This window comes from Dreissena polymorpha, chromosome 11 (assembly GCF_020536995.1).
Source record: "Dreissena polymorpha isolate Duluth1 chromosome 11, UMN_Dpol_1.0, whole genome shotgun sequence".
NCBI lineage: Eukaryota > Metazoa > Mollusca > Bivalvia > Myida > Dreissenidae > Dreissena > Dreissena polymorpha.
The window spans coordinates 64,551,383-64,567,009 of record NC_068365.1 but is presented as its reverse complement, the minus strand read 5'-3'; the positions used below and the strand labels follow the sequence as shown (position 1 = coordinate 64,567,009).

Sequence of the window (15,627 nt, the reverse complement as noted above, 5' to 3'; positions counted from 1 at the left end):
GTTTTAACCCATTTATGCCTAGTGGACACTCCCATCCTTCTAAATTGGATCAATTTATTTCCAAAATTAGGGATGTCTAGTATATTTATTTCTATATTTACAATATTTCTAACATAAATTCCATTAAGAAAACAGCGCAGACCCTGATGAGACACCGCATCATGCGGCGTCTTATCTGGGTCTACGCTGTTTGCTAAGGCCTTTTTTCTACACGCTAGGCATAAATGGGTTAAGGTAGCGTCCTTTGCTACAGCGATGAGGCTCGAACGCGTAATCCGACCGACGCTATATTTTAACCACCGACTCATTTTCTGCGAAAACCGGGCTAAATGCATGTGCTTAAAGTATCGCCCCAGATAAGCGTGTGCGGCACTTCGCGCTTTAATGGTATTTTAGTTTAAAGCAATGTATCATTTTAACGAAAATCCGGTTTAAGCGGAAACTGTCGTACCTTATTAGCCTGTGCGGTCTGCACAGACGTATCTAGGACGATATTTTACGCAACAAGCATTAAGCCCCGTTTTCTCAGAGCGAGGTTAATTCGTATTTTGCTCGACACTACATTTTAATACAATTGTCCAGTCGATCTAGTGCCCTAATTAACTTGTCATGTCGATTGTTTTTGTACTTTTCCTGAACTTTAAATGTTACGTTATACATGTTTACTAAATACATTTCCCATTAATTGTGCATCATATATTTATCATGTACTACCTTACATAACTTTTTTTTTAAATGAAGCACTCATTTATGTGTACCATATTTCCTCAATGTTATTGAAAATAAACTGATGCAGCAAAATGACTAACAGTATAAACTGCCACTACTGAGTAATACCTTAAATGCCATGTTAAACATTTACAGGAGCTTTGGCCGTGTAATAGTATTTGTTGTAAATAGCTAAAATACTTATTAAGAAATTTTCTTCTCAAATCATCTATTGTCAACAGAAGTTTGGGTAGAACATTTCTACTATATAACTGGATGTTTGGCCGATTTTCTATATAGTTTATTTGACAAAAAATCGAGATTTATTTTTTTTATCATCCCGTCGGCCTAGCAGATTCTTTTTTTTACTGATACGGCATTTTGTTGCTAATTCTCCTGTACGTTTTAAAATAAACGTATTGTAATGAATTCCCTGATTAAAATATTGACAACGATTGTAATAGAATTATGAAATATATCATTTTGAATAAAAGAAACGTTTCACTGTATAATAATGGTGATATGAACAATTTACAGAGTCACTGTATAATAATGGTGATATGAACAATTTACAGAGAAGTACAAATAATTTAGCCGCGCTCTGGGAAAAGGGTCTTAATGCACGTCCTCTGGTATCGTCTTAAAGGAAAGACACTGTCCACCTATACTGGATTTTCCTATAGAAGAGACTTCTTCAAACGAACAATGCCACGAAGCGGAAAGTGTCGTCCCTGATTCGCGGACAGCACAAGCTAATCTGGGACTACACTATACGCATATGCACTAATCCCCGTTTCCCAGAGCACCTCTTTAATCAATGTATTCACCAATTGTTCGATGCAGGAGTTCGACAAGTTCGACGCCCGGGACAGAAGTCAGCTGTCTATAGAGGCGCTAAACCCCCTTCTGCAACACACCCTGGGGCAGAGGGAGGAGTTATCGTTCTTCGATGTCAAACTGGCCAACTTGGCTTATTGTAACGGTACCAAACGATTGCATATTGAGCTAATATTGCACTCTGGATCAGCAGACGATTTATTGCTTAAATCTCAGTCTATCTTACGGAGGATGCCGGAGATAGTCGATGTATCACGATAGCTTATATTGGTATGTCAGACAAATTTCGGGACGATCTCATTTTGGATAAACGATCCGTTGATTGGAAATGTGGAAACGCTTAAAAGAGGAGGATTTACGATGAAATCACTCGTGTAACTAGTTCTTGTGGAACATGTGTGCTCGTCATCAGTCATAAATAAGTCATGAGCTTTGGCAGAGATCATTCTCATCTTGCTTTTTACTTAGTACGTTTTCAAGGGGCCTTTTCACGTCTTTTCACGTTTTGGTAAATTGATAAAATTGAAAAAAGTTGTTTCAGATTCGCAAATTTTCGTTTTAGTTATGATATTTTTTGAGGACACAGTAATACTGCACATTTACCATGGTCTAATAAAGCCATTATATGCATCTTTTAACGATTTAAAAACCTGAAAATTATAAAGCGTTGCAACGCGAAACGATTGAATAATTTGGAGAGTTTTGTTGTTGTAGTTTAATTTTGTGTAACTACGAAGATTGCTTATATAAAGTATAAAATACGTCGCTCTAAAATACATGACAGGATGGCCGAACGGTCTAATTGGTTTTTACTCCAGGACTTCGGAGGTCACTAGTTTGAGCCCTGCTGAGGAATACTTTTTTTCCTTTTTATATTTTATTCTTGATTTTTTACTGGAGCTTTTTAGATCCAATGCTTACATTTATCAATATAAAGCATTTAATGACAAACTTCAAAACATGCCAAAATCTGTGAAAAGGCCCTTTTAATATATATTCTTACATGGACTTTTTGACCGATATGAACCTAAGTGTGAGCTAAAATTGGAATATTTTTTGTTTATATCTTGACAAATTTGTTGCAAAAGATTAGACAGGTCATGACAAACACGTAATCAGGATTTAATATAAGTCAATATGCTTGTACTTTCCATTTTTGAATTGAAAAATAGCCGAAATTGACATAGACAATTATAGATTTATTTAATCCAAAGTGATAAGCTATAGAACATTATTGGGCAAATACAGAACACATAGTTTTCACAGTAACCAGAGATGGGACTTTTTTGTTAAACTTCAAATTAATTCAGATAACGTTTTGATATATGTCATATAAATTTTCATCATCAAAAAGCAATTAAGATAATTAATTTAAGATGCAGTTAGTGCAAGTAGTGTATCGGACTATACCAACGATTTATTGTTCGGATGCGGAGGAAAAACACAAAAAAGATGTTTAGAGCCAAACACCAGACGACCAAGATCTATTAACTGACTAATATATATGGGTCTTGCTCTGTGAAAAGGGGGTTTAATGCAGGTGCGTAAAGTGACGTCCCAGATTCTGTGACGTCCGCACAGGCAAATCAGGGTCGACACTCTCCGCTTAAATGATATTTCGTTAAATAAATAAAGTCATTTATTAGCAAAAATCTAGTTTAGGTGGAAAGTGTCGTCCCTAATTAGCCAGTGCGGACTGCACAGGCTAATCGAGGACGACACTTTATGCAAATGCATTAAACCCCCTTTTTACACAGCACGGCCCATATAGAGATACTCGAAACGCATTTCTATTTATCATAATTGATAATCATTTTTGGAATTCAAGTAAGAACTATATTTCACTAGATTGTGGTCAGGTTGGGACTTTCTTTTTGCATATATAATGAGGAAGTCTTATATTCATTTAGTTCTTAAGGGAAAGCTTTATGTGTGTTGTACTTAAGGAAAACTTTCATATTAATTTGTATGTAAGATTGCAAATGATTTCTTCATACAAAATACAGAATTTAAATCATTAAGAAATATTGTTTAGCGTAATGTAAAAAGATCAATCATTAGACAGGCAGAGACTTAACAATTGAGATAATTCCCTTGCATTTTCGTAAAAGAGTTTTCTAATATGGGCCAATGTATGCAACGCTTATTTTATTCTTTGCGTATGTCGATGACGTGAAAATTAGCAGTATATGTTGCAGACGTGTGCTCCCCGGCCCTGCTTCCGGTCACGTGCCTGCACGAGGGGTACCAGGACCCCCGGAACTGCTCCAGGTGTCGCTGCGCAGAGGGGCTTGCGGGCGACCGATGTGAGACGGTCGCGAAATCCACACGTACGTTGCACTGAATATATTCGCAGATTTTTAGCTCTCCTGAGCAAAACGAGGTCATCAAAATCGTTTTTCATACCGCTATGTCCGTAGTCCCTCCGTGCGTCAATGCCTCCGTGTTTATATCCATTTTTTCTACAAATGTTTTTTTCTTCGCAACCACCAAACCAATTTTGATCAAACTTCATAGGAGCTTAAATTTACTGGACGATGCGAGCGATTGTATTTCATCGTCTTCCTCCTTTGAACGAAGTATGTAACATTTGTTATGTGTTAATATAGTATGATATCCGCTGGGAGATGCACGAGTGCGTTAATTTGATCAAATATTTCTTCAAATGTTATTCAAGAGAGTATTAACTCTCTTAAACAATAAACAAATCTGTTGTAAAGAAAATTAATACAATTAAATGAAAACAATTTATGCTCGTGAAGTGAATAAATGTAACTAAAGAATTTCGAAGGTTTTATCTTTAAATGACTTATTCCAGTAACGCCCTTATCTGATGAATTTTACGAAAATATTATATTAATTGAAAATCAGTAGTGAACTAAATTAAACTATCATTGAAATTAAAAAAATGTGTCATTGTTTTTACCACGATTTAATACAATAAATAACAAGAACAAATGGTGATGTCTGTTAGAAATTTAAACCTATTAGCTTATGTTCGCAAAACGTTAAACGGCCTGCTGACTATTTTTAAAGAATGAAACTTATATTTAAAACCTATGCCGTCATTTCAGACGACTGCGGTGGCGTCATAGATTTGACGACTGACGTCACGAAAATCATAGCCACGCCCTCATATCCGTCACAGTACCAACCAGGGATAAGATGTTACTGGCTTATACAAGTAAGAGAAAAACAAAATGTATTTTATAGCATACTGTTAACTTGTATATAGTCGTCGGCATGAAATTTCGCGGTCCCCCACCCCAATTTTTTTGCAGACATGTAAATTCGTTGTTTTCTGGTTTCGGAAAACAAAAATAAGAAATTGGTGTCGGTCATTTTCCCGACGTGTCTGTGTTAAATTCTTCCAGATGTGTTTGTGTTGATTTTCCCCGGTGTGTTTGTGTTGAATTCTCCCCTATAGGTTCGTGTTAAATTATCCCCGATGTGTTTGTGCTGAATTCTCCACGATGTGTTTGTGTTGAATTCTCCCCGATGTGTTTATGCTGAATTCTCACCAATGTGTTTGTGTTAAATTCGTACATCAGTCAACCCTAGAAGTCAAAGAAAATCAATGTCCTACGAATAAGATGATTTAAGAGTAATCGAAAATAATCACATTTGTTTCCTAAATATGCGACCTCGAGATAAAAATGATTGTTTACAGGTATTCTCAGCCGCAGATTTTAGCTACCTTTCGAAGACATTTTTTTCGTGAACTAGATTATGAGACACCGCAACCCATATTTTTTTAGATAAATCCAATACTTATAAATTATAACTATGCGTACCATGAAAAATAATTTCATTAACCATCCCACATATTTCTGGAAAAAAAAATCATAAATCTATTGCAATAATGTTCGTTCTCATACCTGATTCATGCAAATTTAACATATAAACACGTTTTGATAAGTAATTTTCTAGAGTAAAGGAAAAGTATTTTTTTCTGACACGTGTAATAAGATGGCGATGACGAGCATAACGAGGATACTGATGATGATAAGTAGTATTACAGCTGATAAAGATGATAATTATGATGATATAAGTCTCGCTACATGAAAATCGGGCTTAATGGATAGGCGCAAAGTGTGCAGTCCACACAGGCTGATTGGGCGCTCTGCGCCTTAACTGGATTTTCGCTAAGAGGACCTCCTTTAAACAAAAAATAAATAAACGCGGAAAGTGTCGTCCCAGATTAGCTATGCAAACTATACAGGCTAACCTGGGGCGGCACTTTACGCATGTTCATTAAGCCCAGTTTTCCGAGAACGAAGCCCATATATTTCATTGATTGTTCTAGTCCCCGCCAGGTACAGTTGTCAAGTCGCAGTTTTTGGCGCCTTACATCCAAAGCGAGAGTTGCACGGATAGCGACCCCTACAAACCGTGCGAAGATTTCGTGGAAATCCGACCTTTCGACAATCTAGGCCTCACAGGTACTCTGCTTCTTCTCTTTGTACTTGACTTCAAATAGCATGGGAAAACGGGGCTTAATGCACGTGCCTAAAGTCCAAACAGGCTCATCTGGGACAACAGTTTTTTCAATAATGTATTTTATTTTGGAACAGACTTGATGTAAACGAAAAATTCCTTAAAAGCGGAAAGTGTTATCCCTGCTAAGCATGCGCATACCACACTTAACGTACATGCATTAAGCCCCGTTTTCCCAGGCCGAGGCTCACATCTAACGTTGAAAGTGATCAATTACCATTACTTTTAAGTTCATTATTTGGAGAAAAACCCTATGGTTATAATATACCACAGCAGCGTTGTGGGGGTCGGAAAATATATTTAGTCTTTCTGTCGGTGTAGGTCGGTGTTTTCCTCTCAGAAGGTTAAAATTGTTTTATCATCATGGAGTTTTTGTGTGCAGTACACTTTTTTGTAATCGATTAGGAAACTTTCCTGATATTTTCTCTTGAACTAAGCTGACAAAGCTCTAGTTGTAAACGCAGTGGTCTTGTTGTTTTTTTTCATTCAAAATCGGGTCCGGTAATCTGCCCCATTCCCAACTGAAAAAAAAGTATTTATTTTTCCTAAAAGGGAGTTTAAAATTCCCAATGGTAGGTTTAATTTTTCTTTAACAACCAATATTTTGTTCATCTCCCATCCATATAAGTTCAATCTTAGTGAATATAATACTGAAAAAATTGTATAGCATTTTTAACAAAACAACAACAACACTGATTTCCAAATTTTAGTCAAAACGCAGCGAATTTTCCCAATCCAAAGGGACCCGGCCACATTCCCAAAATGGTGAAAAACACACTGTAAACGTGCATTGCAAATTTATTTGATATGATATGATGCTACATCTTCAGGAGGTCGGTTCTGCTGTAACTACTCCGCACAGACTGACCACTTCCGGTCACCTATCGTCTCCCATAGCAACCACACGCTCGTAATTTTCCGGACAATCTTCGGAGTTACTCGCGGCTTCAGACTTCAAGTGTCAGCTAGTACGTATTTATCGAATTAAGATATTTTAAGCCTTCGTTGTTTAATTTGTACCGATGAAAACTCAAAATCGCTGTTCACTGGCCGATTAACAACGATATTAATTTGTAGTTCATGGGCAAATTATCATTTTGTTGACTGTCGCATAGTTGAGCATGTTTGTGGGAATACTGAACATGTGCGTAAAGTATCCTCCCAGATTTGCATGTGAAGTCCGCACAGGATAGTGGGATACTAAGTGGCGACACATTTCGATTTTACGGATTTTTTTGTTTACAAAAGTCCATTTTAAACGAAAATCCAGTTGTGGCGGAAAGATTCGAACTGCACAGGCTATTCTGGAACGACACTTAAGGCCATGATTTAAGCTCAGGTTTCCCAGAACGCGGTTTATTGTAAATGCTCGTCATACACATTCTTGATGTTTAATCCCCGCAGGAAGGGGCGATATTAGTGTCACTCGGTCGGTCCTTGCGTCCGTCAGTCTGAGCAAAATGTGAGCTTACTACTATCACATTTATTAATTGATTTAATATTAACTTAAAATATGTCATTACCCTGAAGTTTATATTCGCAACTTATTTTCTATCCATTATGCTTCGCACATTCCTGAGTTGATGCCCATCTACACAACTGACAAAGCTGTTTGTCAGTTTATACAGATCATCATTTTGAAGAACCTGTAGTTGTTCTTGTTGTTGTTGTTGTTATAATTAATGCCGCTGAAAGAGTTTGTGCTATCTCCAAAGTGATTATGCTATCCCCAATGCATCTATGCTACCTCCAAAGTGAGTATGCAATCTCCAAGGTGATTATGATATCTCAAAAGTGTTAATGCTCCAAAGTTTTTATGCTATCACCAAAGTTATTATGCAATCTCCGATATGATTATGCTATTTCCAAAATTTATATGATATCTTCAAAGTGCTATGTTATCTCCAAAGTGTGTATGCTATCTCCAAAGTGTTTATAATGTCTCCAAAGTGTCAATGCTTTCGCCAAAGGGATTACGGTATCTCCAAAGTGATTATGGTATTTTCAAAGTGTTATTTCTATTTCAAAGTATTTATGTATCTCCAAAGTGTTTATGTTATCCCCAAAGTGAGTTGCGGAGGATGCGCCGACCACGTGACGGCCCCTCAAGTCTCCTGCATCCGACAGCGTCATGTGCCTTGCGAGCACACGTGGCAGACGACCGAGGTGGACACTACGTGCTTGCTTCCGTTCTGGGGATGTACGCGACAAGTGTAAGGTTACATGCTACTAAGCTTTACATACAACTAGATTACATACCACTAAGATTTACATACAATTAGATTACATACCACTAAGATTTGCATGCAGTTAGATTGTATACTACTCGGAGTTACAGTTTGATTACATACTTCTAGTGTAACGATTTTCCCATATTATTATACATTAATATGGAACCAGTTTTATGTTACATGATAATGTTACGTACCGCTAATATTAGTGTATCTAATAATATTACATAACTTATATAATCATGTTTTACTATGGTTGCAAACATCCTGTTTTTTAGAGATTACCTTAATGATTTCTTTAAGCACACGACAAAAGTCGAGGATATCCGACTGTCTGATTGAAGAGTTCTTCTGCTGCACCGGATATAACCTCAGCGCGGATAACAGCACGTGCACAAGTAGGTCAGAGTCCTGCGTCGCATGTCTGCACGTCATGGTTTTTTAGCGTTTAGCTTACTCGTCATGTATAGAAACTAACATGCAGAAGATCTAGGGAGGGATTGCCTTCGGAGCTACTGGGATCAAGTTCACTGATACTAAAAATGAAAAATACAAGTTTTCGTTCAAATTTTTCATCTTGGATGGAGTTTTTTTATTGTGTGTATAGGTAGCGCCCCCCCCCGCCCCCCCTCACACCCATTCCCGAATATATCACTTCTTAATTCACCACCCATCGGTAGTTTTATTAACTTGCTGCATGTGCTAAATTCTTAAACGTACTATGAATATCTATGGAGGAGAATTCATATACGTTTAAATAACTTGTTTTTTATTCATGAATGTATGATTTTAATCCATATGTCATCTTAAAATTATCTTAATGAATACTGTCTAAACCAACCTTAAGAAAACGTCAGTGAGGTGGCGGGAATTGGAACGGAAGTACTGACGGAGCCAGTCGGGTGGGGAAACTGGTCCGAGTGGTCAGCATGCTCCGTAACCTGCGGCGGATGTGGTACACAGTCGCGCTCCCGGAAGTGCCTTTCCACCACCGAAAATTGCAAGTACGTGTGCGTCAAACTGAAGCCGCATCTGAGTGAATATGTGAAGCCTTATTTAAAAAAAATGCAATGTGTCTTTCGCTTTTATACTGTATTGTATGTAGGCAATAAGATTTACATTTTGGATGTTTAGAATGAAATTTATTTATTGTTTACCGTCTTGCATTTATTGTGTGACTTTCAATGAATTCATAAATGACTCAGTAAACCATTGACGTCATATTCGACGCTTTTCAGCGGAACTTCCGAAGAGGTACGCTCATGCGGCGAGTCGCCGTGTGCAACCGGAAACGTGATGGTCACGTGCTCAACTACTCGAACTATGGCCTACAGCTGCGCGTTTATGGGCACGTGCTATAGGTTAGTACTTCCCGTCAGTCGAAGAGATTCGAATTTTAATGTAGATTTCATAGACGGCCCTGTGTCGTGACTTCGTTCCATGCGTTTGTCACACTCTCGAAGGATAGCATACCTTCTAGCCCCGACCCCCATAAGAACAATTCATCACCATACCTTAAATTTATGTTCCAATCGGCATAACATAAAACGGGTAGAGTAATATCACTCTATCAGCCGGTCCGTCCGTCTGTTTGTTAGCACAGAATGTTATCAGTATGAACAATTAAATGCAAACTTCTACAATTCTGAAGCGGTTAAATTGAAACCTAAAATATATCATTGCCATAAAGTGCATATGTGCAAGACGCCTTTTCTTCCCCAGTGATATACACGTACCTGAATTATTTTCCTGTGAACATACTTGGCTGACCAAGCGGTGCGGGTGTACCAGTCACGTTTGTGACACATCGTTATTTGAGCCTCGCTCTGTGAAAACGAGGCTTAATGCATGCGCGTAAAGTGTCGCCTCAGATTAGCCTGTGAAGTCCGCACATGCTAATAAAAGACGACATGTCCCGCCTTTTTGCTAAAAAGAGACTCCTTTTAGACAAAAATTCCATAAAAGCGGAAAGTGTCGTTCCTGATTAGCCTGTGCAGACCCCACAGGCTAGAACGGGACAATGCTTTACGCAAATATATTAAGGCCTGTTTTCCCAGAGCGAGGCTCATTTTTTGTCTTCATTTTTATGATGTTGGCTCAACTTTTCTGCTTTTGTTACTAGACTGGAGACAATCTATCAGACCCAGAAGGCCCGATGTTGTTGCGGATATGACGTCAGAGATTCCATTTGCTTACCAAAGTCACGTTGATCTTCAACTATGCAGCTAGACCAGTGCATCGGTCTGGTTTCATATCCTGTTTTCTCACGCATGCACTTTCGAAGTCAGGAAAAAATTGTGTTTGCCAAGCAATGCTGAGCTCATATTCATCGGCTTTCGATTTCATTCACAGAATGGTGGTTTAACTTTTGACTGTTACTTGCGTTTCAAAAGCGGTATCAACGAATCGTCTTTATTAAAAGAGTATTAAAGGGGCCTTTTCACAGTTTTTGGCATGTTTTGAAATAAGTCATTAAATGCTTTATATTGATAAATGTAAACATTGGATCTTAAAAGCTCCAGTAAAAAAAATCAAGAATAAAACTTAAAAAAGGAAAAAAAAAGTAGCCGCAGCTGGACTCGAACCAGTGACGTCCGGAGTCCTGGAGTAACCTGGAGTAAAAACGCATAGGCCCGTTCGGCTATTCTGCCAAGCATACTTAGTTGAAGTATTTTATGCATTATATCAGCAATCGTCGTAGTTTCACAAAATTTAACGACAACAACGGACATCTCCAAATTATTCAATCGTTTCGCGTTGCAACGCTTTATAATTTTTAGGTTTTTAAATCGTCAAAGACGCATATATTAGCTATATTAGACCATGGTAAATGTTCAGTAATACTGTTTCCTCACAAATATCATTACTAAAACGAAAATATGCGAATCTGAAACAACTTTTTTCAATTTTGTCAATTTACCAAACCGTGAAAAGATCCCTTTAAAATGCAAACATTCTCTTACAATACATGCTAATAAACTATCGTTCGGAACTGAGCAACAATGATGAAGGTAACAATTCGGATGACCGATTATATGCATTGACTACATGTGTTTTATTTGTGTACTAAACAAGTCACTCATATTATTTTCTAATTATTTAACGGAAAAGTGAAAACTTTATTTACAATTACGATAACTTAAGATGCATTGTGAACACTCCACCTGGTTTTGTTGACAGTCTTGCGTGGAAGTAAAACATGTTTGTTATATTATTATGTTTTTTTGTTTTTTGTTGTTGCTACATTAAATGCATGCTATACACACAAAATATAGTTTTAATAGATCTGTCTCGTTGAGTGTTTCATTCCAAAAGTCACATATATAAAAGCATGTATATATGTTTTCAACATATGCAAAACACCCAATAATAATTACTATTTTAGTGTGACATGAAAGTTATGAATCAGTTTATTGTGTACAAGTTTGACATTACTGGGTTTACACGTATATATCTTATGATATAGTTTGATCAATCAATTAATTTAGCTATGCTTTGAATTTGATTTTAATCACGGATATTGCAACCAAAAATAACTATTAAACAGCTAAAATCAATATCACAGTTGTATTCCAAAAGTCAGCACTTTCCCTTGATATTTTCATTAACAGCGATGATATTTTCTATCATTCTGACTGTACTTTTAAGGGACCTTTTCACAGATTTTGGCATGTATTGAAGTTTGTAATTAAATGCTTTTTATTGATTAATGTAAACATTGGATCTAAAAAGCTCCAGTAAAAGCAAGCATACAATTAAAGAAAGAAAAAAAAGCAACTCACAATTGGGCTCGAACCACTAACCACTAACCCCTGGAGTAAAAGTCTAACACATAGACCGTTCGGCCATCCGTGCTCATACAATGAGTGATGTATTTTATACTTTATATAAGCTGTATTATTTTTTAATGCCACTCACTTTCTAGCCTTATCAAAATGCGAAATACCACTGATTGAGGCGGCACTACTGTGGATGATTTTGGAGCCAATGAAGTAGGGACGGTCACAGGGAGATGTTGATTGTCACACGCGGTGTCCCGATGATCAATAGCCATGTCATATGGAAGCCTAGCATTTTCAGCTAGGGGTCCAGTTTAGCCAATATCCATATGTCGAGCTGGGGGTGGATACACAGGTGTATAACTGCGCAGGAACTTCCTGTTGCGTAGGGAAACTCCTCCTGAGCTGTCTACTCGTATTGCACATTGTTCGAATTGACGAGCTTCAATAACTTGCCCTGTTTTGTCCCACGACCAGTCTGATTATGAATCCTAACAAAGTCGCCAATTTGAAGTGGTGGAAAGCGTCGGGAATGTTCAGATAGACGTTCCCCGACATTTATATGTCTGTTTCTAAGTACAACTTCTCGCAGGTTTAAGGTGTTTAGCCATGTTTCATGAGGTAAGTAGCGGCCTGGTAGAATGCGTATAAAGTCCTTTATGTCACGACCGAAAACACACATAGCTGGTATCACCGTTTGGGGGTGTTCCGGTACTGTAATATAGCGCGTTGAAAATCCTTAGTGTTGAACTCGCCATTTGGTCCAGTGTTTTCAGTGAGCATTCGTTTGACCGTTTTAACACCAACCTCCGCTCTAGAATTACTACGAGGGTATTCCACAGTTGACAGGCAAAAACCCTTGGGCCGTTATGCTTTCTGCGGGCCGATTATCACTGCCCGGCCCGGCTCAGCCGTGTATTATCCTCATAATATCCATTATATGCATCTTTTGACGATTTGAAAACCTGAAAATTATACAGCGTTGTGCGACGCGAAACGATTGAATAATTTGGAAAGTTCTGTTGTTGTAGTCATATTTTGGGAAACTACGAGGATTGCTTATATAGATAAAAAATACATCCGCTCTAAGCATGAGCATGGATGGTCGAGTGGTCTAAGCGTGAGACTTTTTACTCCAGGACTCCAGGGGTCAGTGGTTCGAGCCCTGTTGAGGGTTACTTTGTTTCATTTTTTAAATTGTATTCTTGTTTTTTTACTGGAGATTTTTAGGTAAAATGTTTAAATGTATCAATATAAAGCATTTAATGACATGCTTCAATAGGCCCCTATAAGCAATCCCGAGTTAACAGAGAGGTAAATTCCGGGCCGCCCATCTAACGCCAGTTCATCTGGTATTCTGAAAGTGACAAACGTTTTTGAGACCTGTAGACCCATTTGTAGATTTTTCTACAATCGGCTAGTTTGAATATATGTCGATAATCACAAGATAGTTCACATCCTTATGATGAAAGAAGTCAGCACATTTGCATTGAAACGGGCATTCACATACACCAATGGTGTCGGGGGAGATTTCGGTTGAGATGGTGCCCTTCAATTTTAGTGTGTGGAATGCTTCCTCATATCAATTATGTCGGCTGTGATTCCTTGCCAGAATACAGACAAATGGTAGATGTAATTACGGAACATTTACCAATAATACCACTGCGTTCAATAAGATTAACATGTTTTGCATACTATAGACATGTAATTAAGAGTTAAATGCAAGTTTTCTTATTTGGTAGAATGCCATTTTACATAACAGAAAATTGTTCCGCAAGTATAAATCTTTCAAATGGGAACAAATGCTTACAACTCAATTTTGTGTTGAATATCAATAAAGTTTCTGCATCTGTGTGTCTGCATCCGGACGTGCATGCGTGCGTTTGTGTGTTTCAGTGTATTTAATCGGGGGCTCGAGCTCGTGTGTAAATGCGCGCACTTATATTTTAAGTTGTATCAAGTATCAACCTGTTTATAGATATGTTAAAAATACATGTGTGATGGAATAATTGATGCGATAAAAACCAAAAAACATCAATAGCATAAAAATATTTATACTGATGATTATTATAGCATACACTTCCACATCTTGATCAACAGACTTGCTATAGATCGACAATCAACAGCTGAAAAAAAACGTTATATGAAATGACGGACATACACAAAATAGAATCATAGTGAGCACAATATTCGAGCAGTTGGCTTCGTGTTACAACGTGTGCATAATTGGATCTTTTTTAAGGGTACACTTATTATTCAAATGTTCAGCTTAAACATTAAGACGCTTACATTCGCCACATTTTATCAAACTATTTGAATTGTGGCAATATCACATCTGTATAATTTGTACCAACTAAGTTGAGCACAATTAGGTAATATGATTAACTGTGTCTTCATAAGGTTTATACATTCAGTTAAAAATGCAACCGCTAACTTAAAGTTGAAAAAAAAACTGTGCAATCTGGTAAACTTTTACACGGTCTACAAAGATTAAGGAACGAAAATTATACTTTACACAATGTGTCCCGTGTTATTCAATTATCTTAGTATATACCAAAACGGCAAACGGTGATTTTTAGATATTAAACAATGATTCAATAATTTAAACTTTTTATGACACAATATAGTGCACAGTGAGCAGAAGTTAACATACCGATGGAAATACGCAAACATTATATTATTTTTATACATAATTGTTCATTATTGTCAACACTCTTAACATTGGCTCCTGTATTGAGCGTCCTGTTTCGGTCCCAGGATCACTGATTTATTTTTCATATTTTAAAATATGTTAAAATGTTCCGTTCCACCGGAATGGTTTGTCCGAAAACTGCTCAGTTAAATAAACCAGACGCGTTTTATATCAGGCTGTAGAAATAACACATTGATCCGTCCTTGATTGCGCTTCGTCACATCATTTTCTAGATTAAGTTCTTTGTACAACATCAGTGTTTGTGTTCTAGATTGAGAAGTAAGGTTCCAAGATAGCCTGTGCAGTCCCCACAGGCTCATATGGGGCGACACCTACCGCCTAATCTGGATGTTTGCTATAAAGACTTCCATTTTACGAAACATTCCTTACAAGCTTCAAATGTCGTCCCAACATAGCATGTGAGGACTGTACAGGCGAATCTGAGACGAAACTTTACGCATATGCATTAATCACTGGTTTGCCAGAATACGTCTCATTTGGTAACTATGATTGTACTTATTAGCATGACTACGGTAGTACACAAACCTTTAAACGTTGAACTCACTGCATCGACAGTATTTGACACCAAAGCGCGGTTAAACAGAGTATTTGCTGAAAATAAGCACGCTCACTCGTCGTATAATTATATCCGGAAGTTTAAACATTTCAAGCATAATGTGACTACGGAAGGCCAGTATTCCATGCTGAATCATAATTGCCAAATGCTTATTACCAAATGGAATTTGTTATTTACCCTATTCCGTTGGCTTTTCTTATGTATGTCTGTCCGTTCCAGCGTTCCTCAAACCTAGTCCTGGATAACTAATTTAGGTAGAGTAGACAACTGCCTATGTGCCCCGCGACTTTGAGTGTCCTTATTCGA

General features: G+C 37.5%; 2 protein-coding genes across 2 annotated transcripts in view; one reads left to right on the top strand and one right to left on the bottom strand.

Moving 5' to 3' along the window:
• Positions 1 to 15,627, bottom strand: part of LOC127849905 (thioredoxin domain-containing protein-like) — a 322,209-nt gene that overhangs the window by 251,479 nt on the left and 55,103 nt on the right. The window lies entirely within an intron of this gene.
• Positions 1,358 to 11,549, top strand: LOC127851087 (zinc metalloproteinase dpy-31-like). The gene is made up of 10 exons (XM_052384583.1): positions 1,358 to 1,690; positions 3,744 to 3,875; positions 4,620 to 4,729; positions 5,852 to 5,987; positions 6,873 to 7,010; positions 8,111 to 8,255; positions 8,577 to 8,671; positions 9,121 to 9,277; positions 9,512 to 9,634; positions 10,396 to 11,549. The coding sequence occupies exons 1-10, from the start codon at positions 1,546 to 1,548 to the stop codon at positions 10,481 to 10,483; spliced, it is 1,269 nt and encodes a 422-aa protein (XP_052240543.1). The 5' UTR covers positions 1,358 to 1,545; the 3' UTR covers positions 10,484 to 11,549.